Below are 15,223 nucleotides of genomic sequence, written 5' to 3' on the forward strand. Positions count from 1 at the left end.
TGGGAAAAGAAGGTAGTTCATCCATATCATCCTCATCTATTTTTGGAATTGGAGGTGGTTGTGTTGAAAGTGCAAGAAAGGTTTGCACTCATAATGGAGTACACACACGGTTTGTACTCATGATGGAGTACACACATGGTTGGTATTCATAATGGATGACACACATAACTTTGCAAGAGAGGGAGAGCTCACTATGAAAGATTGCGCTAGGCAAGAAGATGACCAAAATGGTAATATGTAAAAAGGGTACAATATCCTAGGGATGGTGCCTTTTATAGTTCCAAGGCTCCCATATGCCCTAAAAAACACATGTGTAAATTCCCCTAAGCCCCATGTGCAGGGTAAAAAATAAGACACCTTTAATAATGTGTAAGTGTAGATGAGTGGGCAAATATGTGCTCTATAAAAACATAGAAATTTATAAAATTGGGTGAATCTTTTGGAATTATTATACAAAATTGTAGTGCCTACTGTATTTTTGGCAAATCTTTCTTCATTCCCTCTAAAAATTTGGATATAATTGGGTAAATATTCTTTTGAATTATTGGTATAAAATAGCCCAAAAATTTTGGAGAACCCTAAAAAATAGCCATTGGGCTATAAATAACATCGATGTTTTTCCCTACCCATGTGCCTAGGCCAATCCCCCATATGTATGTGTTTGTCCCTTCATTATAAACCATCCCCTCCTACAATGATTTTGTCCTTAAAACTGAAGGGTGGTAGCACACACATATACAATGGAGATATACAAAACCTAAAAATCACGACATAAGTCACTGTTAAGGAAGACCCAAATACCATAACATGAGTAGCATGATTGCTAGGGTGAAATGGAAAGGTTGAGGGAATCCCGTTGATGACAAAGCTAACCAATCTCCTACTTGATCAAAGGGAAAGTGTGAGAGACCACTATTGATGATGAAGGTAGCTGAATATCCCCAAGGCCAAATGAAAGATTTAGGAAGCTAATGTCAATGATGAGGCTAGGTATAATCCTCTTGGGTCAAATGGAAAAATGTAGTATGCATCACGGACCCTCTAATCCAATGTAGCAATAGCTCTTGGGTCAAAATGTAATCTCAAGTCTGGGGGATAGCTCCATCCTCGTGACCATAACATGGAACTGACATCCAGGGTATCCACCAAATGGAAACAGAACTCCTAGTTGGAATTTCAAATGGTTCATGTAGAACAAGGCCAAGGAACATCACTAGTGAATCTAAATGGTATGCCAGGTAATCATCTACCATACATCCCAAGTGGCATTTGATGCACCAAAAAATGAATAGTCTGGCTCCAAAGAAACGAGGGTCATGTAGACAATCATGGAAGTTGAAGAAACACATCTCAAATTTAGCACCGGGTGTAGTAGGAACTCATCTGAACCAATGTCGTCATCCACTATAGCATAGATTGAATCATCTTAAGCATGATCCACTCCATCAATGTGTGTATAGGAACAATCCTAAATATACACAAGATGGGATTAAAACAATTTCAGAGATGTCTTGGGAGGAGCTCCAACAAAACTCCAAGTCTACGTAACAGTTGGAGAAGCTACTACAGAAGTCCTATATCATCATGCTCCCATCAAGTGAGAAGAAAGTATTCAACACTCTGTATGTTATTGAAGTATTCCAATTGCCGTCTGAGGGGGAGGCTGAGATCAAGCCAGGCGATCTATTTAGGGGGTTCATCCCAATCGAGCGATGGGGCGAGGAGTTCAAGATGACGGGCACAACATACAAGGACTGGCAAAAGAAAATGTTTTTTATGGTGGAGATGATTAGTATCACCCACAAACAATATTGCATGTCTAGAAAGACCTTAGGGATGGTGAAGGATGCTCTCTTGAGGCAGAACAAAGGTGGCATCGATAGAAGTCTTGTATCACAACATGAAGGAGCAGATAGGGAATCTCACCTGCCCAAACACAAAAACAAAAATTGACCCATATCTAAGGGACTTGTTTAAGGCACAAGAAGGAGCCAAAAAAGAGAAGGAGGATGCCGGCACCACAAGTAGGATGTAGACCCCAAGGTTTATGCAACAGAAAATCCCCAAGAACAGTCAAGTTCGTGTTAGAGCTATTAGGCATACAACTTTAATGTAGCATTCGAGGAGATATCTCAATGCAATAGAGTTCTCTAATGCTCTTATGCAACATTAGAGGGGATATCTCATATCATGAGAGATCCTTATGCACGCACTCCAACTATTGGCATCCATATTATAGCTCTTATACATGTGCATGCTCTTATGCATGCATTAAAGAGCTTCTATACATGCATTAGAGACCTTAGTACATGCATTAAGGGACCTCCTAAGTATAGATAATGCAAGCATGCATAAGCGTTTTACTACATGTGGTAGAGATATATATCTGCATTAAAAGCTCCATGAGAGCATAAAGTGCTTGAACTACTAATTAAACATACTCCCAAGTGGGTAAGTGAGTGCAATTATTAATACAAAACTAATACGATAGTGATTTATACCGTATGATAAGATAGGGTCATATATTAATCTCTTTCAAGGAAGACCTTCAAAAAAAAGGAAGACCTACAAAAAAAAAGGAACACGAGTAATGGATATATAGCTATTAGGCATGCATGTAGATCCTGTCCATGCATATAGATCTTATCATAGTGATTTATACTGTATGATAAGATAGGGTTTCAAGGAAGACCTAAAAAAAAAAAGGAACACGAGTAATGGATAAATAGCTATTAGGCATGCATGTCGATCCTGTGCATGCATATAGATCTCTTAATTGACACATAAGGTCTCTTATTGCATAAGAGCTATTGTACTGATAGATATGTCTTAGTGCATAAGAGCTATTGTAGAGAATGAGATCATCTCTTTTGGATGCATAAAAATCTTATGCATGCATTAGAGAGCTTTTATGCATTGGAGCTCTTGATGAATGCATTAAGGTCTCTCTTATGTAAGGATAAGTTTGCATAACAGATCTAATGCATTAGACCTCTTGATGCATGCATGAAAATCTCTCTTATGTAAGGGATAAGTTTGCATAAGAGATGTAATGCATGCATCAAGAGCTTTAGTTAAGGCATTAGAGCTATATGCAAGACTCTAGCTCTATGTATGCCCAAGAATAAGAACCTCTATGCAAACACAAACTGCATAAATCCTAATTAAAAATAATATGTTTCAAGGGTGTAAGATAAGCATGAAAATATTTAAAAAATGAGGATAGAGCGATTAGTCTTACCTCAAGAAAAAAGGGGCTAATATGTTGAGCACCGTGCAAGCAATCACATAAAGGGAGAGAAATCAAACTTGGTTAAACTTGTACTAAAATAGTTTTTCTACCTACCTCTGTGTAAAAGAAATATTATTATTTTTTAAATATCAACTGACCAAATCCTCATTAGATGCCTCATTCGAGGGACGCAAAAAGATTCACAAACCGGCATGGGATTTAGCTTGTGTGGTTCACATGTGCTGTCTCTGCTGCTATAGTAGGCACTAGAGTATTCTGATGATTAGAAATGAGAAATGAAGAGCTGGAGTTGGTCGTCGTCGTCAGGTGGTGGTGCGATCGGGGATCATTTAATGTGTTGAAGAGGTGGGCGGCATATAAATGTTGAAGAGGTGGTATTGAGCAAAGGCAATGCAGACAGTTGATTAAAAATGTGGTCAGCGAGGGGGAGGGCCTCAGGTACTCCTCTCTGATTATTATTAATATTATTATGAATCAATGGGAAAGATGCTAAGTTGAGCTGCTGCGTCGATGTACGTGACGTCGAAACCTTTCTGAAGTAGCTCCTGCAAAATCCACTTAAAATCGAGAAGCTGTTTGCATGAGATTCGAACATATTTACTTACCTCTTGTTCTTTTCGCCACTGGAACGCGCACAGTCTGCTTCCACACAGGTTTCCTACGCTTCGACTGCTGCCACAATTTGCTTCTTGCAAGTTCTCATGACGAGCACCGGCTTCCAAATTCTCGACTACCACAATTTGCTTCTCGCACCTGCAACTGGCCCAGATGCTCGATAAAGCGGTTCATATGCTCCACAATCTCAAGCAAGCATATCGAAGCGGTTCATATGCTCGCCCAGCAGGCTGCCCGTGGGCACTGATTCCACCTTTTCTTGCAGGCTTCCTGCCAGCTCAAAGCCCCGTGCCACCACCCGCCTAAGCTCGTCTTCACAGGTCAACTCTTCCTGACGATCCATTATTCGAATACCTACTCTCAGTCTCTGACAGAAGACTGCATGCTGCATGGCCCTCACAACAAGTCAACACTGCTCACATGTCCAGCCACCCACTAGCAAGACAAATCACTAGAAATAGATTCACACTGAGCAATAGATTCTTTTTTTCAACCCTTATAGTTAAAGGCAATGCTTTTTTTTCAACCCTTATTAAAGGCAACGTTTAGGCTCAACCGGGATTTAGAGTCCAAAATCACTAGAAATCATACAAATGCAGGGATTTATAACTAACACGTACAAATTTCATCCCTTACTATTTAAGGTAACGTCCAATTCCGATCGGGATCTATGAATTTCAGCCGAGAAAAACACACGGGGCTTATGTGAGCATTAGTTCCGCAAACTCTTTGTGCATGCATGTGTTTCTAGGCTTTGTGTTGGTGCAGTGAGGTTTCCCCAATAGAGAATGAGCACCTCTTTAATCGATTGACACCAGTTTTGTAACATCACCTATTACGTGGATATCTTCAAGATGTTTTTCCAAGCTATATCTATGATGAATTTTAGATGGCATATTCTTTGCATTTACCTTCTCATCCTACTTCCTATGACTTGAAAGCCATTTCAAAAATTTAGTACTCAGCCTAGTATATATTCACAATGATGTCTAAAGGTAACAAGATCGTATATGATTTAAAAGTGACATTGATAAAATTCTATTTACAACCCATATGAAAGAGCATTTTTTAATATGTAAATGAAGTTAGTTACATTGCCACTTTTTTAAAGGGAGAATACATACATACATATTTACAGAACTAAAACTGAGTACATCCAGTAGTTCAACCCCTTAAAAATATAAGTTGCGACCAACATGAAAGTAAACCCAACTAAAAAACCAACCCTTCGATGACATAAAACAACGTGCTTTTGGGATCAATGATGTATTATGGAAGGACATCCCTTCAAGATCTTCTCCCTCTCATTGTTATTAGCCATGTCCCTTGAATTTTAAGATTGGATTCCATGAGCATCCTATACCCATGCCAGGACTTGTGATTGTCCATCAGCCAGTTCCTTCTTATCACCCAGCTAATTGAGTTGTTCCTCAATTTCAAATGGTAATAAAGGTTGGACCCTTTAGAAGTATGCACCAATATCTCAGTATTATTATTAGAAGCCCCCATAGACCCAAAAATGTTTCCTTATCTACATTGTACTATTGGAAGTAATTTGATCAAATCTACTAATCACTGTTTGTATTGTATTTAAAATTTTTGATAAAAGAAATACACAATTGAAAACTTTAAAATCATCAAAATGCTATCCGATACCACTCCCTACCTGTCCTTGAAAAGATGTGTAATCTCTTTGAGCAATTTATTCATCGAAAATTTCCACAATATTGGAGGGAAGAATACATGTATAAATTTTCATGTCTAGGGTAAAGTGCATGACATGATAAAATAAATCATCTTACCATTTATATAATACAAAATCAAAAGGTTAAATAATAGAGTTACGTGTTCCATCTACTAACCAATGTCAGAGCTTCATGCGATCTCTCTCTTTATCTCTCATTGACACACACACATAAACACATATATGAGCAATCATTTAGGCTCTTTTCCTACCTAGTCTATGATACACACGTATGGTCCTTTGCTACCTTTCAGCTGCCTGTCTTTTATTTTTTAGGTTATCTTGACATCATATATATCTTTTTGGTCTCATGGACTTTTTTTGTTCTTATATAGACGTTGGCAACATATTTCTTTCTTTCTGTCTCTCTTTTTGACTCTTTTGTGTCTCTTATAGATGTTCACATCATATTTCTTTCTTTTTTCTCTCTTTCATAGATGTTGATAATAACTCTCTCTCTCTCTCTCTCTTTCTCTCTGATCACTCTCAAAAATAAAATCACACCTTACACATGTAACAATGACTCGCTAATCAATCAAACCATGAGTCATTCTTGCATTAATAAAAATGATCATACTTTGTGAGGCCATTTTGACACCTTGAACACAAAAACGACATGCAATGGTGACAGTTGATTAATCAAACCAAGTAATGCATTAAAAAACACACGTGATCATACTTTTTGACTTATTTTTGTGTTGCACTTTGTCATGAATTAAATATTATTTATAAAAATAGTAACATTATTCATATTATTGAGTATAAAAACATTGAACTTTAATTTGTAAAGCTACTATTATTACTTTAATTTGTAAAGCTACTATTATTACTTGAACACTTTCATAAACACTGAACACAATTGATATGTATTGAACACATTTCTTAAACACTTTGATACTACACACTAAACACAGTTGATACATATTGAACACATTTCTTAAACAATTTGATACACATTGCACACAAAAATATGCATCGAACATGTTAAATGGTAAACTTGAAGTTGTAGAGCTATTGTTGTTACCAGAATATCGTGAAACACCTCAATAGACATTGATAATGAGTATATGATTGGTAAACTTGAATTTGTGGCGATATTATTATTTTGTGAACACATTGGTACACGTTGTATATCTTGTAAGAATGTGTATCCTTGCATGTAAACCTTAGTTCTTTGAAGATGATATAGAGTCACAACCTAAAAAATTAAAAAAAAGGCTATATAAAATAATGAATCTCTTGTGGGTGTATCAAATATATGAGATCCTCTTTGAATCAAATGTAGTAGAAAACTTGACATCAAAATATAGTTAAAGGCACCCATGAAAGGAGAAGTTAAGACATAAACTTGTGGTGACCATACCTAGTCCTAAAACTAGTCTTGAAGATGTCCTCTTGTTTTCAAGTCTTGATGTGCTGACAATAACTAGATCATAGGTCTTCTTTTTTAAAAAACTTTTCTTTAGCTATTTTACTAAGAAGATCTTCTATGTGAGGTATAGGATATTTTATTTTTAATGGTCTATCTCTTTAATCTTCCATAATCCAACTAAAAAACCAAACCTTCGTGGAAGGACATCCCTTCAGGATCTTCTCCCTCTCATTGTTATTAGCCATGTCCCTTGAATTTTAAGATTGGATTCCATGAGCATCCTTTACCCATGCCAGGACTTGTGATTGTCCATCAGCCAGTTCCTTCTTATCACCCAGCTAATTGAGTTGTTCCTCAATTTCAAATGGTAATAAAGGTTGGACCCTTTAGAAGTATGCACCAATATCTCAGTATTATTATTAGAAGCCCCCATAGACCCAAAAATGTTTCCTTATCTACATTGTACTATTGGAAGTAATTTGATCAATTCTACTAATCACTGTTTGTATCGCATTTAAAATTTTTGATAAAAGAAATACACAATTGAAAACTTTAAAATCATCAAAATGCTATCCGATACCACTCCCTACCTGTCCTTGAAAAGATGTGTAATCTCTTTGAGCAATCTATTCATCGAAAATTTCCACAATATTGGAGGGAAGAATACATGTATAAATTTTCATGTCTAGGGTAAAGTGCATGACATGATAATGAGGATGTGGCAGACTTCTTGGAAAGGATGGAGGTTGCATGCATAAGCAACCATATTAATGAGTCGGTACAGGTGTTGCGGCTTCTGAGCATCTGTTTGAAAGGGGATGCAAGGACCTGGTAGAGGACTTATGAGGAGTCATTGAGGGTTGTTGTTCCACATCTTGATATGACTGAAAATGGATTAAAGACAGCACTTAGCAACAGGTTCAAGAAGATAGAAGACCCCGATGAAGAAATTTTCTTTGCTATGGGAGACTCTATGCAGGGCTTTAGGGGAAGACCAGGTGCCGCCTGATATGATGAAGAAAAACAAGTTTGTAGCCGGACTTAAGAGGAGTATTCGCTGGAAAGTGGAATTGAAGAAGCCCAGGTCTTTTGAGGATGCGGTAGAAATTGCTAAGTCAAAAGATTGGAAGCTGCAACGAATGAATCAGTTGGGGATGATTCCACTTGTAGCACAACCGGAGATTCGTAGAGTGGAGGCTACACCCATGAATATAGTGATTGAGAGGATGAAGCCCACTGAAGCCCAAGCTATGCAGATGGTGCCTCAAGCTAGTCAAGGAGTACCTATGGTTCCTGCAGGCTCTGATGAAGGATTGCGGCAAGATATGAAACAGATGGTTGATCTTATGAAGAATTTGAGCTTGAATTTAATGGGAAGCACAGGTGGTGGACGTGGTAGGGGCCATGGCAACAATCATGAAGGGGGAGATGGACAAGCAGGGTATGGACATGGACGTGGTAGGGGCCGTCGTTTCATCCCTACATGCTGGAACTGTGGTGAGCTTGGTCATCTGAGTACAGATTGTGATAAGCCTCAGCGTATGGGTGGTGATATGTACCCACTACCTTCATAGTTACCTGACAGGTCAAATGATTATGGTATTGATATCAGAGATTAAGCAGGCCCCAGTGGAATCACAGCTGAGGAGAAGGGAAAGGCAAAGGTCATGAATGTTGTTACTCTGGAGAATGTTCAGGTGAGAGAAGAAGGGGATGTGATGCCTGTTGGCAAGTGCACAACAGATGAAAGAGAAGGAAAAGGGGTGGCTGGACCCAGCTGTAAGAAGGGGAAGCAGCAGGAAGGAGAAGATGTGAAAGCCAAAAGGAAACGGAAGCCTCGCAGAAGGTTCCAGGTGTCAGACTTCCCACTGGGGGATGGGCAAACCAGCTATGACTTGAAATCTGATTTGGTGAACAGGAAGGCAAATATCACCTTTGGACAGTTGGTGGAGATGGTGCCAAAATTGAGAAGACAATGGAAGAGACTGGTGAATCCAATGGAAAAGGAGTCAGAGAAGAGGTCAGTCAAAGTACTATCTTTAGAAGAGCTTCCAGATATTTTCCCTATTGTGGAGGTGTGGAGTAAAGGTAGGAGCCTTGGTCAGGCCTATATAGATGGAGGAGCTCAAATCTGTGTGATTACCTAATCATGTGTGGAGCAGTCAGGCTTGAGGGTGTCTGGGGTTTCTGGGTTTCGAATCAGGATGGCTAATCATCAAAAGGTAAAATGTCTTGGTATGATAAAGGAATTGGAAATTGAAGCTTTTAATGTTAAAGCTACTGTAGATTTTCATGTGATGCCTGTGGGTCTTGGTGCTTTTCCAATTATTATTGGACGACCCTGGTTGCGAGTGGTGGGTGCAGTACAGGACTGGAGGTATGGGACCATTTCTTTGCATAATAAGCAGGGTAATAAAAGATCTTTTGAAATGCATAGTAGGAGATCTTTAAATGATGTGTGGGAGAGGCCATAGGATTCAAGTGAAGAGGAAACTACTACCACCACTTCTGAATCAGAGACGGATTCATCGACCACTGCTTCTAGTGGAGAAGGGGCAGATGTGGCTTTTCTTATATCAGAGCAACAACGTAATGAAGATAAAGAAGTGCATGAAGTGGGTGCTGAGGGAGAAGATACTATGGGATCATATGAAGTGATCGAGGAATTACTGCAACCAAAGATAGAAGTGAAGAAGAAGCAGGAGCTGATTGAAGGAATGCTGAGTCCGGATCTCTCGAGTGGAGAAAAGGTTAGATATGTTAATATGCTGTCTCAGTTTCCATAATTGTTCATCACTTCTTATAAAGAGATTTGAGGATTTAAAGGGCCATACTTGAGGATTGAATTAAAGGAAGGTGTAAAAACAGTTAGGCAAGGGGGATTTTTTTTGCGAGCTTTTTTTGCCGAGCTTTTTGGAGCAATGAACAAGGAGTCCGAGCTTTGCAAAGGACCATGAACTTACTATGAGCTTTGTAAAGGACCAAGAGCTTACTTACATATAAATAACAAGCTTTGAAAGATCAACAATATAAATTTCAATCTTTTGATCCACATCATACTTATTGATATAATTACATATATTCATATATGTAACTAAATTCATGCACCTCATACATATACACATACAAAATATACATATACATACATACATGCAAGAGCTACCTACATACATACTAACATATATACATACATACATACATACATACTTTCTTACTTACTTAAATATAAAAAACAATCCTTTAAAGATAAAAAATATATATATCGATCTGTAAAGTTCCAAACCATGAAAATCTCGATTACAAAGTCTTTGATCCACATCATACTTATTGATATAATTATATATATACATATATCTACCTAAATTCATACACCTCATACATATACATATACATACATACATATATACAAGAGCCACCTACGCAGCACTAACATATATACATACATTGCATACATACATACTTTCTTACTTACTTAAATATAAAACACAATCTTTTAAAGATCAAAAATGTATATATCGATCTTTAAACTTCCAAACGATGACAATCTCGAATACAAAGTCTTTTGATCCACAAATTATAGCATTCTTCTACATGTCATCCCGACCTAATGAGAAATCTCCTAGACATGCTTTGGCTACCTCCATGTCATTCTCTATCCCCATATAGTGCCTTTTTAACTCTTGGCATGCACGTCGCAAGCCTCCACATCCTGCAAAATTGTCCAAGACACTATCTCCTTCACTTGAGAAGGTCTCCACTAGCCACCTACAATGAAATACAATCATAAACGTGCATCTAAGTATTTTGAAAAAGTAGCTATGAAAATGACCAGAATGAAAATTATCTCACCTAAAGAACATAGGAGATCTTTCTGCACCACCTCGAATGTAGCGCTCCAAGACCATTGTGCGTTGGAATGGATGCTTCTTATTCTTCTCAAAAATGAAATTTCGTTGAGCGTTGAATAACTTCTTTGAAACATTTTGCCCAGCCTCACGATCAATAATAGGGACATGGCAATTTACTCGATAGAATATACTAAGCGCCAATGTATCCACCTACCATAACGAGAAAACATTATGTTTGGATATCCATACCACATAACATGTATACACAAAGGGAAATATTTCAGAGATTATGACTTACCCGTTCTCCATTGTCATACATATAACTTGATTCCACATGAACAGACATTGTTCGATGCATGACCAATCCAACTTTCTTTCCCATGGAATATATTTTAGGAAGTTGATCCATTAGACTCAAACACACAAACCAACCCTCATAAGCCACAAACAAACCAACAAAACTGAGTGTAGCACGTATCAATGATGAAGAAACTTGATTCCATGAGGGACACCCATCTGTATCTCCATCAACAACCTGTAAACCTGTAGGAAAGTCAGCCCATACGAGGCGAGCCACTGTATCTGAGGGAGCACCTCTATGAGATAGAGCCTTGGGAATCTTCATCAAGAATTCTTCCACACTACATAAAAGATTTATGATGTTTGGTTTTGGTAAGTACAGCTTGGAAAACTAATTATATGGTGAAATTATTCTTTTTACCTATCTGAGCCCTCCGAAAGAGTGTGGATACCAAGGTAGTCCAATATGGATGATTTATCCGCCATTCCAAATCGTTGAAACATGAAGATCTCATGTGACAATGTGGGTGTAACACTAGTGCGCACCAATCTGTGTTGTAAAGAGTCACAATGAGCTAAGAACTTAACTATGACTTCACAATTTCCATAATTAAGTAGAGAGAGATCACTTACTCATTTTGAGATCGCAAAGCCAATAGCAATTCTCCCTCTTGCTTCTTGTCCACAACCAAAAATTGACATTTGACCCGGACATGGCGTGAGGGGCTATGAGACCAAGCTAGAGAAAACAAAATAAAGATATTACAATATATTACTTTTAATGTTGCATAAAATCACTCTATGACATTCAAAAGAACATACCTTCGCGCACTCGAGACATCCATGCCTTCACACGATGATTGCCATCCCATACAAGAAACTTCTTACCACTGAGATCCTCCCACTTAGTTCCTCTGATTTCATCCTCAAATCTGTCATGTTGTACCACCCAGTTTGGTCCCCATTCTTGCAAGTCTATTTATGTGACCGCGAAATACATAGAGCTTCCTAGACGTGTAAGTGAAACTAAAAAAGGAGGAGATGCTTCGACATAAACATGGCAGTCAAAAGAATCACGAAACACCTCAAGTTGGGTAGAAACTGTACAGATGGATTCATTTGGAATCAGCCTGCATAAAGGGACCAATGGGGTAGAGGAATTGCGTTGCACAAAAAACTTAGTGAATACATCACCAAGCAATCCCAATTCAATAGATTTTCCAAGAAGCCTTCTATGGGTCTCCCCTTGACCAGTACTAGATTCAGGAATCTCCGTGTGAGTTGGAGGAGGTGAGCTCATTTCGTTCTCCAACACAAGCACTTCTTCCTCATGACCAAGAGAATTATGCGCTTCTGTTTCCTCTCTAACAGGAGATACATGTGAGGACAAAGGTGTCCGTGATTGAGCTTCCTCGCTAAGAGTCAAACAAACACGCCCAGATCTTAGTGAGTATCCCCTGTTGTCTGTAAGACACACACACCAAGCCCAAGTAAGCATATCTAAAACAATAAAACACAATCTCAATAGAATCTTGGCTATTCACATCATATACCTTTCTTAGTCTTTGCCTGTTGTTTTCCTGCTTTTCTTGGAGCCATCTTCCTTTCTTTTGCCCTGAATATGAGTAGCAAAAAGTTTGAGCTGAATCACACATAAACCCTACTTCATGTATATAGGAAAACATCAACCTCACACACAAACATCTCTTACTAGTGTGTGTGTGTGTGTGGGGAGAGAGAGAATAGCATAGACATGAAGTGAAGCCACGGATTATATTGAAGAGCTAGAGTTGAAAAATGGGCTCTTCTGGTTAGAGTGCACATTTGAGGAGAAACCAATAAACCTGAGCTTCCTAGCTTAATACAAGAGCCATTGAAGGAGCTAATATATATTGGCTGTTCATGATGGTAGTGATGCAAACCCATTGCAGTGTTTTATCCGAGAGGACCATGATATAAGCGTAGAAGGATGTGCAGGTGCAAGAACCATTATGCAAGCCTTACTATTGAGAAATGCACCCGAACTCGTCTGCCCATTTCTTCGTCATCATCATTACGATGATCCATAGCCAAATGTGAGCTCAAATTCATTGTGCCATATGTTCAAGCAATGATAAATGCGTACAAGAAATGCACCATTCAAATGGGACTTACACGACTCTCTGTTGTGTGAGCTTGTGCTTTAAAGTTTCCTATTCCTATTGGGAGAAGTAAAGGTAAGCCTAATGTATCTAATATTTGAATGGGAGTAAAGGTGGTAAGCCTAAGGACGTAAAGGTAAGCCTAAGGTATCTAACATTTCAATGGACGTAAAGGTAAGCCTAAGGTATCTAACATTTGAATGGGAGTTAAAAAATTCTATGTTGTGTATAAATTCACATGACCTCTATGCTATGTATATATTATATGGCTAAAGGTTGTGGTAGAACTAAAGTACTTAATGTTTATAGGAAAAGGTAAACATAAGGTACCTAACATTTAGGTTCCTTTAGGTGCCCACCCACCCACCTCCCCTCTCCTATGTACATCTTGATGCGTCCACCACAGGCAATGTGTGCCCTCTTTTTCTAGAGCGCCAACGCACAATATTGGGCTCCAATAGCCCCTACACCTGCATTCGAGAGAGCAACCTTCCAAATGCAAGAGATAAGGAGAGTTCTCAACCATTGTTACCCGCCTACGCTAGAGATAAGGAGAGATACCCGCCTACGCTAGAGATAAGGAATACGCTAGAGATATGCTAGAGATAAGGAAAAATATCAATGTTTTCGGAATACGCTAGAGATAAGGAAAAATATCACTGGAAAAAAACGTTGCTCGCATTCTGCAGAGAACCTTCCAAACGCAAGGGTAAGCGAAACCTTCGAAATGCAAGGATAAGCGACCATGCTCGTGCATTTCCACCCCCCCGGCTCTGCCGGGGGGGTGGAAATGCACGAGCATGGCTTTTAACGGTCGTCTTCTCCAGCTATTAACGTCATCTTCTCCAGCTGTTTCTCAAACTCCGCCTCCTCAACAAAACGTCCAGCGACGCCTGCGTCTTCGCCTCCACCTCCTGCACCAAATCCACCTCCTCAAACGCCACCGGCTCCTCCTCTACATTTGCTCATACACGCCTCCATCGCCTCTCCTCCAGCATGTCCACTCCCCCGGCATCCCCAGGCTCTGCCGGGGGAGTGGACATGCTGGAGGAGACCATCCCCAGGCTCTGCCAGGGGAGTGGACATGCTGGAGGAGAGGCGATGGAGGCGTTGCGGCCAGCGCTACCCCCGTCTCCTCACACTTGACCTCCTCAACATCGTGTCCGCCTACGCCACAAACTGGACGTCCTCAACATCCTCAGATTCTACCAATTCACCAACCAAGGTACAGAAGGAGTTCTTACTTAGCTTAACAGCAGGAGACCCGTTGAGTGCCGGGGGAGTGGACATGCTGGAGGAGAGGCGATGGAGGCGTTGCGGCCAGCGCTGCCCCCGTCTCCTCACACTTGACCTGCTCAACATCGTCTCCGCCTACGCCACAAACTGGACGTCCTCAACACCGTCACCGCCTACGAAAGCTAGAACGTACACCTCCAACGAAGCTGCTCTGCCGGCGCACAGAAAAGAAGAACAGAGAAAAATCGAGAAATGAAAAAAAAACTCACCTCTTCTCTTGCATTCGTCTGCCTGCTTGCTGAGTTGAAAGTATCCTTCATGTACCCTAAATATCTCTTTTCTTCGTGTACCCTTTAAACTAAGCACCACATATGTGTGTGTGGCCTAAAACATACTTAGCCAAAAAATAGATACATATACACACACACATATATATGTCTAAAAATGTATTAAGCTATATGTGTTTTATTGTACACATGTACATTTTATAGTTTAGGCTAATGCAAAATAGGAAACTAGAGAATAGAAGCATGTTATTCCAATGATTTGACATATGAAATTATTCTTGATGAGAATCCAAGAAGAAATGACATAAACATTATTACATATTCTTATAAAATTGAATTTCTATAATTAATTTATCAATGATGTTCAACTAGTGAAATTTTACCATATGGCCACATTGTCCTTATAATTATCTTTCCTTGTGTTATT

General features: G+C 39.2%; 1 protein-coding gene across 1 annotated transcript; it reads right to left on the bottom strand.

The window, feature by feature from the left end:
* Nucleotides 1-11,549: 11,549 nt before the first annotated feature.
* Nucleotides 11,550-12,753, bottom strand: LOC147625903 (uncharacterized). The gene is made up of 5 exons (XM_086817756.1): nucleotides 12,686-12,753; nucleotides 12,240-12,596; nucleotides 11,955-12,107; nucleotides 11,766-11,871; nucleotides 11,550-11,682 (listed from the first exon to the last, which is right to left on the bottom strand). The coding sequence occupies exons 1-5, from the start codon at nucleotides 12,729-12,731 to the stop codon at nucleotides 11,550-11,552; spliced, it is 795 nt and encodes a 264-aa protein (XP_086673882.1). The 5' UTR covers nucleotides 12,732-12,753.
* Nucleotides 12,754-15,223: the final 2,470 nt, after the last annotated feature.

The sequence above is a fragment of the Cibotium barometz genome, chromosome 23, assembly GCF_041138505.1.
Source record: "Cibotium barometz isolate CiBa-2024 chromosome 23, ASM4113850v1, whole genome shotgun sequence".
Lineage (NCBI taxonomy): Eukaryota > Viridiplantae > Streptophyta > Polypodiopsida > Cyatheales > Cibotiaceae > Cibotium > Cibotium barometz.

What these genes read in the sequence shown, in the direction of transcription:
- LOC147625903 (XM_086817756.1), bottom strand. Translation starts at nt 12,731, where the DNA reads ATGGCTCCAAGAAAAGCAGGAAAACAACAGGCAAAGACTAAGAAAG. An exon ending in ACAGGCAAAGACTAAGAAAG is followed by an intron (nt 12,597 to 12,685) that starts GTATATGATGTG and finishes TGTGTCTTACAG; the next exon opens with ACAACAGGGGATACTCACTA. An exon ending in GCTTTGCGATCTCAAAATGA is followed by an intron (nt 11,683 to 11,765) that starts GTAAGTGATCTC and finishes TTTACAACACAG; the next exon opens with ATTGGTGCGCACTAGTGTTA.